The sequence below is a fragment of the Telopea speciosissima genome, chromosome 5, assembly GCF_018873765.1.
Source record: "Telopea speciosissima isolate NSW1024214 ecotype Mountain lineage chromosome 5, Tspe_v1, whole genome shotgun sequence".
Lineage (NCBI taxonomy): Eukaryota > Viridiplantae > Streptophyta > Magnoliopsida > Proteales > Proteaceae > Telopea > Telopea speciosissima.
Window position 1 is genome coordinate 68,891,070 of NC_057920.1, and position 13,069 is coordinate 68,904,138.

The 13,069-nt window shown below is 38.0% G+C and overlaps 2 protein-coding genes and 1 non-coding gene across 3 annotated transcripts; 1 reads left to right on the top strand and 2 right to left on the bottom strand.

Annotated features, from left to right (window-relative positions):
- Window positions 1–1,532: 1,532 nt before the first annotated feature.
- LOC122662180 (calmodulin-like protein 30) lies at window positions 1,533–2,152 on the bottom strand. The gene has a single exon (XM_043857750.1). It carries the CDS (start codon window positions 2,120–2,122, stop codon window positions 1,562–1,564), a length of 561 nt encoding a protein of 186 aa, XP_043713685.1. The 5' UTR covers window positions 2,123–2,152; the 3' UTR covers window positions 1,533–1,561.
- Window positions 2,153–2,954: 802 nt separating this feature from the next.
- Window positions 2,955–11,974, top strand: LOC122663368 (UDP-glucuronate:xylan alpha-glucuronosyltransferase 2-like). The gene is made up of 4 exons (XM_043859045.1): window positions 2,955–3,035; window positions 9,115–9,363; window positions 9,527–10,187; window positions 11,013–11,974. Exons 1-4 carry the CDS (start codon window positions 2,955–2,957, stop codon window positions 11,972–11,974), a joined length of 1,953 nt encoding a protein of 650 aa, XP_043714980.1.
- Window positions 10,840–10,912, bottom strand: TRNAR-CCU. The gene has a single exon. It is a non-coding gene; the product is annotated as a tRNA-Arg (tRNA).
- Window positions 11,975–13,069: the final 1,095 nt, after the last annotated feature.

A 13,069-nucleotide genomic window follows, 5' to 3' on the forward strand; every position in this document is an offset into this window, starting at 1 on the left:
CGCTGAGAAGCTTCGGTTTGCGATTCTGCGGATGGAAAGCCCGTGTTGCAATGGCTCATACTGATCTTGACCGGAGTGGATCCATCAGTGGAGACTTGGAGCTCAAGGAACTCCTCAGCTTTATGCAAAGGCAATGGGGAATCACTTTTATTAGACCTTAATTAATTAATTAATAATCACTTATTATCTCTCTCTCTCTCTCTCTCTCTCTCTCTCTATATATATATATATATATATATATATATGAGCTAGCTATTTAGAAATAACTTTACAATATCTATTAATTAATCCTATAAGCTAAGCTACCTGAGATCGGCTGAGATCTGATCCGGTCTTTAAGTCTCATTCTTCATCATCATCATCTAGTCTCATATGTACTTGTGTTACGTTATATATAAACAGTGATTGTAAGCTATGATCGATATAGCTAGTGGTAATTTCTATAAATCTCAAATCCTATATATATACTTGAATGGACATCTCAGACCACCTTTCTTTTTCTTCTTCTTCTTCTTCTTCTTCTTCTTAAGAATGGTATAAGGGGACTTCAATTCATTCTTTTAAGAGGGATTTGGTTACTTCATAGAAACAACCTCAAAATTAGCTCACTGGTGGCCTATCTAAAATTCTGAATACGTCATTTGGGATCTTATGTATCCTTTATTATTTGTTTGTTTTGTGTTCTTGAACGATCTATGGAGATCCTGTTTATTTGGTTTCTGTCCCTATTTAGGATAATTAATCTAACAAAAATCACACTGTAATTAACCACAATTCTACTCGTCTCTCCAGATTTCTATATATAGTTCCGTACTGCATCATTAATCATTTCTTCAATTGCTTTCCCTTTAGCTTCAATTATTGAAGGTATAAACCCATAATCAGATAATATATATAATTAATGGATCACATGGTTACAAGAGGACTCCAAACAATAAAATTGCCACCGTTTATATACATCATATCTGGCTTCTTTTTGAAAGCTACTGATTTCCATGTTTGTAGAAAGAACCTTTTTAGGATCTTGCTCTGTTGAGGTGGGGGACGAATCCTTTCACATGGATGCCCAAAATTTGATCTTCGCGTATCTATCTAATTATAATTTGAATAGATTAATGGGTTATAAACATCCAAAAGAGGTTTTTATGCGTTTGTTTGATTGATTGGAATGTTGTTGGCCGGGTCTAATGATATTTCCAAGTTCATTCCAACCCTGCACGGAGGCATCAACAAAGAATTCCAACAATACATAATTGGCTGCAAATTAACCAGGAATATCTATTAAACTTAAACTTAAAAAGAGCCAATAAACTTATATAATATGAGTTTTCTTCTTCCTTAATTGGGTACGTAGTTACACTAATAACAAGAGCCAAACATACATGGCCTCTGCTGTGCCGTCAGATGTGCACCGTCGCCCCGCCGGTACTGCAGAAGATTTTATTTCATAAGTATATAACCGAGGTAATAAAATAGGTTTAATCATCAGAAACCTACTACAGCTACAAGGGAAGGGAAGGGAAGAGGGAAGAGGGAAGGGGAAGAAGAGAATTAATGTTGATTAATTTGAAGTTGGGGGGGTGGTCATCATGTAAATGAACTCATCCATGTCAATAAAGCCATCCCCGTTGGTGTCAACAGCTCTCACCATCTCCATGCAATCCTTGTGGCTACAGTGTTCCCCAAGTCTTCCCAGCATCTCCTGTAATTCAACAGCACTTATCTTCCCATTTCCATCTAAATCAAACATATGAAACGCATTGCGTATGTCCATCGTCCGTATCCCACCTCCCTTGTGCTGAACCTCCATGAATTCTTTGAAATCAATGAACCCATCTCCGTCCAAATCAGCAACCTGAAATATCTTCTCCACTTCACGCTCCACCACCCCAGGCTTCCCTAGCGCTTTCAAAACTGAGCAATACTCCTCCCAAGAGATCTTCCCATCCTTGTTGGTATCAAATTTGTTGAAAACTCGCTTTATCTCTTCCACATTTGGCTGGAAACCACGTGACAGACCAGAGTATTGTCTGTAGTAGTTTAAGGACCCCAACCGGCTGGCTCTTGGTTGCAACCTCTTTGAAAGCCCATACTGGAAATCAAGGAAGCTTATTCTTGACATACTTAAATAATGGAGCTGGCTGGCTGTAGGTGATAGATAATACAGATGGAGCAAAAATGATTTGTACAACATTTCCTTTAAATACATAACGCCTTGTACGTGCTGGATCAGCTTATTCAATACAATACCTGATCCAGCTAATGGGCCTAGTAGAGATTCGATCTATCCTAAACTCAGGATAAGATAATTCAATCCATATCCAGTATTCCTATTCCTTGGTTACTTTGACACCACTGCACTAGGAAGCAATCAAAGGTTCCAAAGGCATCATGACCACCATTCGAAGAAAGGCCAAAAAGGAGAGGAAAGTAGTTTAGATCGACAAGCAAAGGAAAGAATATAATTAATCTGAATAAAGTATTCTATTTACTGGTGAAAGATACTTGAGGGGAGGGGAGGGGAGGGGAGGGGAGATATTCTTGCTGTAATAAAGAAGGTCTCATATGCACCACATTACCCTTATCTCACTTCCTCCTTAATTGAGATGGAGATTCCTCTTCGATCATTATTGGTATGGAGTAATATAAACGTTAAGGAAGAAGAGCAAATTGGTGAAATAAAATGGAAGTATTCTTGAAAGAGAATTTCAATAAAGCTCTATTCAGTTGCTTTCCAGGGAAGCAGGGAAGGGAAAAAACTGTTCCCAAAAATTGTAGAATGTGCATTTATTTGGTTGTCTTCTGAATGAAAACCATCCTTTGGGTAACTTCATCTGCTAAAATGTTTCCCACAAAAGGGGTGGGCGGGACATAACTAGGAAATGAAAGTCTAGGAAGGTCTTTCAATGAATTTCCTTCACTTTTTTCTTTCTCTCACAACTTCCTTTCCGGACATGTTCCCGGCCAGGAAAAGCAAATACAGCATAATAGCAGACTCAACACTAGCTGTATCACCACATGATCAGCATCTGATGGTAATCAAAAAACCATTGTAATGAAAGAAATAAATAAAGTCAAAATGTTGACATCTCTAATAATCCCTAAGCTTTTAAGATAAAATTAAAAAAAAAAAAAAAAAAAAAAACGAGAAAAGAATCCAACACCTCTGGCTGAAATAGTGTTTTTGAAGATTAAAGAACAAGAATAGATTGATTCCCATGTCAACTCACAAGCCTTTAGTGAGCCACCCAAAGAATTACAATACATTTCTGTACCTAATTTTTTACTTATCATCTGTATTTGTCCTGTAACGTACAGACATATGGCAGCATATATATAATAATCTCTAACCCGGCCACTTACTTAATCTCCCAAAAAAAACAAAATTCCTAATCTAATCTAAGGTTTGGATCTTCCATTACATGCTAAAGGTCATCTAGGTGAGACGCCAATGGGGGTGGGTTATCAATGTACAAACATAGAAGTCTACCCAAGATTTTGGCTATCAATTACAATGATAAATTGATAGCACGTTCAATTTCTTGAGCCATATCCGATAACATGCAGAATGGCAACTCAACCTTTTGAGGTCAATAGGAGGATGAGCGGTTCAGCCTACTTGACTTTTCCCACAGGAACACAATCCAACTGAAGACGTCCACTTAGAAACAAAGACATAAGTCACTACTCATTATCTATGCTGCTATGACACTCCTTGGGCTGCCTTCTCGAGTGTAGTTTTTTTTGGCAATTTCTTCTCCACCAAATAAATTCGGAACAAGAAAACCAACACTGGCATAGCGCACAGCCCTTCCCACTCTCTCATCAGCCCAACCATCCATTCCAAAGTAAGTTATCATGGCCATACATCACCATGTCCTGAAGCTACCAACTGGACAAGCATGCTCACAGTGGCAGCAACCACCAACAGTGTTCATCATAAATATAGCAGCCCTTCCCAAGAAGTTCAGGATGTTCAGGCATCACCCTATAAATGGAGAAGCATTTTAAAACTGTTAATTATCTCCTAAAACAAATCACCCTCACAATGGCCCTTTCTCCTCGCTCCACTATGAGTGAGATAGGAAAACAATGTACAGCAGGAGTCACACTGAAACAGTTACCCATGACTATTCGGTTAGATCAGTTGATCTTTTGAACTTGGTGAATAAACAGTGTGGCTTATCTGATTAGAACCAACCTTAGGGTGAAATAATTAGCCTGATATGGAGTTGCAGAAGTGACTCCTCTCCTATACTCTGTTTTCTTGCTCACTTATACTCTGTTTTCCTGCAAGTAAGTTACTGTTATGAATTCATCACTTCTGGTATGAATTCTGTTCTGATGTTGTATATTGTGTTCTTTCATGTTGGAAGGTCTGTATTTTTCTGGGTTTGGGTATGGTGAGTGCATTCAAATGTATTATGGATTCATGGGTTTTGTATAGGAGAAGTTACTCCTCTCCCATACTCTGTATTTTTCTGGGTTTTGTATCTTTCTTCTCAGCACTAAAGATCTTCCTAGCTTATATTGATTGAATACTACTTGATGGGTCTTTATCTCAAATTGTTAGAGCACTTGGAACATGAGCATGTTCCAAGGGGGAGCATGTTCCAAGGGGAACGGTGGTTCGAATCCACCAAGGCCTTTTTTATTCAACGTAGCATAGTCAGTTATGGCACTAATCCACACAAGAACCCAATTTTAATTGCATCTTTGAAATTTGACACATTTTTATAATTACTTTGGTTATGTAAGAGAGAAAATGATTTTACAAGTATTTTTCGGTATAATTTAGAAGAAAATAACATTATTATCATTAATATCAAATTTGGAAGAACAGATTTTACCAAACACCATTTTCGTTTTGAACACGTTCTTGAGACCACTACCAAATTAACGACGATTTTCATGCACAGAACGGCGTTCCAGACCAAAAATGCCAAAGAATATTTCTGGTCAAGAATGCCCGTTCTTTACTCAGACCGTTACCAAACGTAGGTAACGGTCTCAAGAACGTTCTTTGGCGTTTTTTCGTTCTTTAAGAACAATAAATAAATAAATAAAAATCACAAAATCGTGTTCGGATAATCGGTTCGTTCTTTTAGTCTTTACAAACGAGCCAGAGGAAATCTTGCTAAAAAAAACATTCTTTACAAACTGTCTCAGGCACGGTCTGTAAAGAACAAGAACAACTTATTGGAGAAAAAATCGTGTAAAACCCATGATTTCTTCCATACCTGTATATGGTATTCCCAACCCTATGGTCCTTGTTTACGAATAGATTGTGGTTACTCTTTAGTAGTAATTTCTCATTTTCTAATTTTTTTGAACTTCTTTGGTGTGGCTAATACAAAATTGCATTTAAAATTTCCATCATATCTTTGGATATGCGAGTGATGACCTGCTTTAACATGTATATTTCGACTGGTAAGAAGATTCGACTTTTGAAGTCACTGTAACTGCTACTTTGTGGTATATATACATAGAAAGTGGACTGGACCCCTAGCTAGCTTAATGCTTGAAAAAGTTGTTCGATCAATGCCTTTTTGAATCAATGATATTTCAGCTTCTCAACTTTCTCATATAATATTGCTTGTGATGATTGAAATGACCCTCATCTGGAATTGGGCTCTCTTTAAGGCCTAAAGAAATGGGTCAATAGTAGTGATCGAGTAATGAATGAGAGAGGAAAGAGAGGCCGTCAGTTAAATATCATATTATCGTACATGTCTTTAATGTAACTTAAAATAACAAACTTAAGATGGCAGGACTTGTGTAATCAGCCAGGAGAAGCGAGTAGGGGTTTGGAATGCCACTTCTCGACTATATCGGTATAAAATTGTGGTGGTCAATTCAGTTCCCTTGCAACTTAACCCAAGTTTAAAGAGAGAAATGGTTGTTCAACTATCATTGAATTGAATTAGGAAACTTAATGTAAAAACTGGAGTGGTACGTGTAAGTTCGAAAAGATGCAGGTTTCAATATTTTTAGCGTGAATATTACTGATTTTTTTTGTCAACGGAAACAAACCAGATCAATCCATGCTAGCAAAATGTGAAATGTTTTTGTGTCCCGTGTTAATGCAACCCAGCTCAATCAGTCTGGTCCAATTTTAAACACAATGGTTCTAACTAAAACTGGGTTACTCCTAGTACCAAGAGTTAACAGAATACATGCATTGATGTTCGGAGATCTCTTATCATATTGGTTCTTAAGTGACATTGCATGAAGACAGATAATTCGGATAGTTCGACTAATGGTTGGTTGGCTGACGAATGTGTGGAGCCAGAATTGATTCGACTCGGCTTTGGTGCAGCACCCTGCCTTTGCTGCATGTGCAGCGTCAAACACAGCGAGGTGTGCAAAGACCACCTTACCCCTGCCTGAGCACCTTGCCCAAGCAGGGGTAAGGCGGTCTTTGCATGCCTAGCCGTGTCTGACGCTGCACATGCAGTGCAGGCAAGGTGCTACACAGGAGCCTTTTCAGAATTGAAAATGTAATATCAACCTCGAATGATTCACCAATTCAATAAGCCTATAAAAATATATATATATATATATGAAGAGCTACCCACCTTTGTACTAGATGAAGTTTTTTTCTTGAAGAAATAGAAAAAAAAAATTTGGTCAAAGAAAATTTAATGAAAAGAAGAGAAAGAAGATACAAATGCATTGTCGTCATCCGAAATGGTTGAGGGACGAAAAAAGGCAGATGAAGCCATAAAACACGACAGACTACGATTCAAAGCACGGGAGGCAAGGAAATGAGCATTAGGATTGGTACACCGAGGAACAAAGAGAACAGACAAATTCAAAATATATACATCAACACACTAAAACTGTACGTACGCAACTACTAAATCCGCAGCCCAGTCAAGACTAAGACTAGACCCAAAGCCTTGAAAAATTCATATATTTTATTAGAGAAAAAGATTTCTACTTGGTGGTGTTTTCTACGCCATCTTCTCACAGGCTACCATGAAGTGACACCTCTACCCCTTGGGTAGATATCTAGACACGCTCCCCCATTAGCTCGGACGCTTGTTTAAAGACCATGCGACTAAGTAGAGATCTCTTGTCCATTTTATTGTTTTAAACTTTGTTATTTACCCTTTTTTTTTTTAAAATATGTATTATTATTCATATTTTTTTACATTAATTTTGAAGCATGCATGGCTTTGGATAGAATTGATTAGGACAAAAAGATTTATGTGTCCAACATTCCAACCCCATTTGGTCTGAACTGATTAAACCTTCACATCTGGTAACTTTCCATTTAGACCCTATATGGACTAAACTTCTCTCTTTGTTTTTTGTTGGTGGGAGGGGGAGGGGGGGGGGGGGGGGGTTGTGGTGGTTGTGTCAGCCTCTCTCTAGTCTATCCATGAATTAATTGAAAAACGTACTATATAGCAAGTTTAAGTGTTATTTGCATGTTTGTAAGTACATATATTAATGTTTTTTCTAATCAAATATAGTAATCTTCTTAATTTCTTTCAATTAAAAATGTGCATTTGATACATTAGAATCTCCATTAATGTCTCCATGCATACCTACTACGTGTACGTATTATCTTGATATTGACTTACTAACACTCTCACTTATAATATGGAATCTTCCTATTACAAACCAAAAATTAAGCTAGGAGTAGGTGAGTAGCAGGCATATTCTATTTAATTTTTGTATTAGCGATAACATAAATTTATAATAATTATTAAGTAACCACAACGTACGGTTGTTCAAATGATGAACCATATATCCTATCCCAGCCTGGTGTCTGTCTGAGCATCAATGCTCAGCCGTGCATGTTCGCTGTTCCTTGGGCCAGCCTAGATGGACATTCATTCTCTCCACAACGTACAGTACTCCTATTCCAACCATGGTTGTGGGCCTGTGGCGATTCTTTTCCCATAAATTGATCATAATGTGTTTGCATAATTAATTTGTCATAACATTTGGTTCTTTGGTCTTAACAAATGTCTTTAATTTATTGCTCTTTATATATATATATATATATATATATATATATATATATATATATATATATATATATATATATATATATATATATATATATAAGATAGTCGTTAAACGTTTGATTAAAATTAGGTGCCTAGCTTGTACGTGAATGAAGCCAATTAAATTGTTAATCAGCCAGCCGTCTTGCCTAACAAATCTGATCTGTGGGTCATCGACCATCAACCAAAGATCAAACGTTTATAAATGATTGAAAATTGTGATGGGGGCCGGGGTTATTACTGTATAGAGTACTACGCTTCAAATCATCAGTTTGGTGGGCTGTGACAATAAACCCCAATTAATGTCATCTTAAGGCATTAATATTAATTAGAGAAGTACACAACTAAACAAATGTGGAAATATATATATATATGGAATGAGAAAGTAATGATGGATATTTCATAACAAAACGAAAGTTCGTTCACAATCTTTTTGAGGGGAAGTGGACACCTCAACTAACAAGTAGTTGGGGCCTTGCGGGAGGCGAAGGCCGAAGGTGGTGGGCGCCTGTTTTATCTCATATCATATGGGTCATTGAGAAATTAATTAAACTAGTCTATCTAAAGCCCTGCAATAAGCTACATTAAAATTACCATTCAAATTAACCTTTATCTGTTTTCTGTAACATATAAGGGTGGTGTGGGACTGCAGGGGCGGTAGCATATTGTGATCTGTTGTTAATTTGATGCTAAATCAAGGGTAGTATTTAGAATTTCAACAGCAACCTCACAATAAGTCAGTCAGATGGTTGGATTGAATGAAAAAACAAAATGTAACCTTTTGTGGGTTGTGTACGTCAAGGGAAGGAAGGCAGGAAGGAAACCCAAGAAAAGGAAAGGCCAATAAGGACACATGGAATTCTCTCAATGGATTAGTCCTATTTTTACCCCCAATCATATCTCATCCCTCAACTCCTCTCCTCCAACTCAACTAGTACAGTACATTACAACCCCAAAACCTCCAAAATGTAGTTAAATTAAGACTTCAAACCAATATCTTTTCTGGAAAGACAGGGACAGCCGTAGCTAGCTAGCTAGCTAGATAGAAGCAGGCCAGGAGTTTCACAGATTTATATATAGGAGTTGTGATCAGAGACACTGTCTCTACTTGGACAAAAGGCATTTAATTAAAGGTTTAGTCTTGATGAAGATGTTGAAGGGCACCACCACCATTAATCCTTCCAAAGCTCTGGTTATAAGAATCAATCTGGTTTTCTTTACACTCTTCTTTGTCATCTATCTCATCGTTCTCCTCGGACCATCAACTTCAAGCTACCACCTCCAGTATCCGGCAACCACTTTTAGGTGCTCATCCTCACCCGACTGCCACCACCACCAGAAGGTAATTAAGGTGAGTAGTTATGTATTATCAATTATTATATCTAGCTAGCTAGGCCTAATTAATTGAGATTCATGTAATATATATTAATCAATGAAAATTAAACCTTTAATTTGTTCGATCTTTCTTCTAATTTAAGGAAGAACTACATTAAATTAATTTGCAGGTTGAAGATGGTGTAGTAAAGATGAAGGCGGCTGTCCTAGAAGAGAAAAAAGTGCGAGAAAAGAGCAAAATGATGATGATAACGAGGAGAAGGGAGAAGCCAAGCTTCCTGAATGAAATGGGGTCATCAATGAAGATTGGAATGGTGAACATGGATGGAGAGGATATGAGTGAATGGGAAAGCCATGGGAAGCTCATAACAGTGGGTTTTGACCGCGTCTCAAAGTATCTAAAATGGAAAGATTTGTTCCCAGAGTGGATTGACGAGGAGGAAGAGAGTGAGGGACCTTCATGCCCGGAGCTACCCATGCCGGATTTCATGGCCTACGATGATGAGATGGATATGGTGGTGGCCAAGTTGCCGTGCGAGTACCCCGAAAAAGGATGGAGTAGGGATGTGTTTAGGCTTCAAGTTCATCTCATAGCAGCTCATTTGGCTGTAAATAGAGGGAAGAGAGATGGTGGGACGATGATGATGATGATGAGAACAAAGATGGTGTTTTTGAGTCCATGCAGGCCTATGATGGAGCTGTTTCGTTGTGATGATATGGTGAGGAAAGAGGGAGATTGGTGGTGGTATGAGCCGGAGATGGGCAAATTAGAACAGAAGGTTTCACTGCCCATTGGGTCTTGCAAATTGGCCTTGCCACTCTGGAAACAAGGTACTCTCCCTCTCTCTCTCTTTTCTGCTTTGCGGAGAGATTGTTTCTTTATTCGAACCTACAACCACTAGGTGACAATGAAGCAATCTTTCCATTGCACCGAGGTTCTCTCTCTTCTCTCTCCCTCTTAATTTGCACATTATGAGTTCGGCTTCATTGTTTACCGCTAATCCAGTGTCAACTCTTTGATATATTTCTTGTAACAGTATTGATTTGTGAAAATCGATACAGATACCTATACCAATACCTAAGACTATATACTAAGCATTATACACATGTCTCACCCACTACCATTTAGAGTGAGTTGAGGGCACTTCACACATTCACACTTCACACTCCCCATCACATGTAATTCTTACATGCATAGAGGAGGTTTTTTTTTCTTTTTTTTGTTCATAAGTGACATATGCGCATGCATAGCTAGAGTATGAAGGAGTGACCTACTGGTGGAACCCACATTAACATAATTACTAGAAAAGCGAGAGAGGTTAGCTTAAGTAAGAATTAATTGGAGGAAAAGTCAGCTAAAAGTCATGTCATGATTTAGATCCTTTTCTCTATAAACGGTATTGCTTTATCCTTAAGGTCTAGCTTGTTATACCAACTGACCTACCAAGATCTCTTCAAATATAAAATAAAACAAAAAATAATACGCGCCAGGTAGGGGTCGAACCTACGACTTTCTGCTTAGGAAACAGACGCTCTATCCACTGAGCTACAGGCGCTGCATGCCTATTAACTATGTACTTTATTTTATTGTTTGTATACTTGCAATATCCTCTTCTTCCTTCATAACCCCTTCAAAATAAAAAACAAAATTTGCAGGAAGCATCGACGAGGCATACAATCAATCGAAGATGATCACAGCAACGCATTCAAAGAATGTGATGACAAGAAGAAGAAGAGAGGCGTATGCGACGGTTCTTCACTCCTCTGAAGCTTACGTGTGTGGTGCCGTAGCTCTTGCTCAATCCATCCTCGCTACAGGAACCAATCGTGATCTTGTTCTCTTGTTAGACGAATCCATCTCTCAACCCAAACGAGACTCACTCGCCGCTTCTGGTTGGAAGATTCGTATCATTAGACGCATTCGAAACCCTAAAGCAGAGAAGAATTCTTACAACGAATATAACTATAGTAAATTCCGGCTATGGCAGCTCACCGATTACGATAAGATCATCTTCATCGATTCCGACATCGTTGTACTACGAAACATGGACATCTTATTCCAATTTCCACAGATGTCGGCCAGAGGAAACGATGGTTCCATCTTCAATTCAGGGATCATGGCGATTGAACCATCCAATTGCACCTTTAAAGCTCTGATGGAGTTGAGGAAAGAGATCGTATCTTACAATGGAGGTGACCAAGGCTTCCTCAACGAAGTGTTTGTTTGGTGGCATAGGTGGCCAAGGAGAGTAAACTACTTAAAGAATTTCTGGGCAAACACGACATTAGAGACAAGTATGAAGAACCAATTATTTGCTGCGGATCCACCAAAGCTGTATTCCATACATTTTTTAGGGGTAAAGCCTTGGTTATGTTATAGAGATTATGATTGCAATTGGAACATCGGTTCTCAACGCATCTTTGCTAGCGACGTTGCGCATCGACGTTGGTGGAAGGTCCACGATGCCATGGATGAAAGATTGCACAAGTTTTGTTCACTCACTCCTAACAGGAAGTTCCAGTTGGATTGGGAGAGAAAGATGGCCAGAAAGATGGGCTTCCAAGATGGGCATTGGAATATCAACATTTCTGATCCAAGACAACACATCTTTTCATAATTTTAATAATAATAATAACCAGAAGAAGTATTTTTCTACATTCTAGCTACTTTTAAGTTATGTTTGTATAGAATCTTAAGCTGCATGTAGAGGTTGAGAATACGGAATCGACCTAGAATGCATTTTAAAAATGGATATCAAACGCATTAATTATGTGTTATTACACTTTGGTTTAATTCATATCAATCAAGCTCTTCTTAACTTCAAGCATAAGTGCAAAGTGTTCATACCAATCAGCTGGAAGCTAATTAATATATGTATATTAAACGAGGTTAGGTTAAGCAAACCATCAAATTAGGTACTTTCTCATTGCAATGACCCCTAGCTAGTAGCTAGCTACCCACCCACCAACAGACACCCAAACTAAATAAACAAAACAATGGAAACAAGTCAAAATACAAATTATTTATAAAACCATCAAGAAGATAATCAAAATCTCCGTTTTAGTTGATTAGTCCATCTCCAACATTACTATAAATTAAGTTTTATATTTGATATAATTATCGTAAACCAAGATCCAAAAAATCTTACCTAAGCACAGTCTATTTTATATATTCAACATCTCCCCTCACTTTTTCCCCAAATTTGTTATTGAATATGACAATTTCGTACAAGTTATCAATTCAACCCCAACATAGTCAATGTCAGTTGAATCTGCCGACACCATACGTAAAAGTCCTATAATCTTTCTTTAGAAATTTTCGAGCTCAACAAATTGCTGGGATACGTGAAGCTAGAGGATTTTTCTTCTAGTAGAGCAAAATTTTAATAATCAGTCGAGTAATTAAGCAAGGTTTTGGTTCACAGTATCGGCATGGATATTGGTTGCCACTGATATCGATATTGATGTTAATACAGATCGATTTATCAGTTGGTAACGGTCGATTTAAATAAAAAATAGGAAAAAGAAGGCTATTTCAAGCTCCATGCATGGCGCCTACACCCAAACATAGGAAGGCAAAATTATTGCCCCGTCCCTCATGAAATGAAAAATCACACCCCTATTATTGGATGCTCCAGCGCGCACTCTCATTGGCCTCTACGTTGGTGCAGGGACACACAGCCTAGCAGGATCCACTCTCAAAAAATATAACT

What these genes read in the sequence shown, in the direction of transcription:
- LOC122662180 (XM_043857750.1), bottom strand. Translation starts at nt 2,122, where the DNA reads ATGTCAAGAATAAGCTTCCTTGATTTCCAGTATGGGCTTTCAAAGAGG.
- LOC122663368 (XM_043859045.1), top strand. Translation starts at nt 2,955, where the DNA reads ATGTTCCCGGCCAGGAAAAGCAAATACAGCATAATAGCAGACTCAACA. An exon ending in CACATGATCAGCATCTGATG is followed by an intron (nt 3,036 to 9,114) that starts GTAATCAAAAAA and finishes AGTTGTGATCAG; the next exon opens with AGACACTGTCTCTACTTGGA. An exon ending in CTTGCCACTCTGGAAACAAG is followed by an intron (nt 10,188 to 11,012) that starts GTACTCTCCCTC and finishes CAAAATTTGCAG; the next exon opens with GAAGCATCGACGAGGCATAC.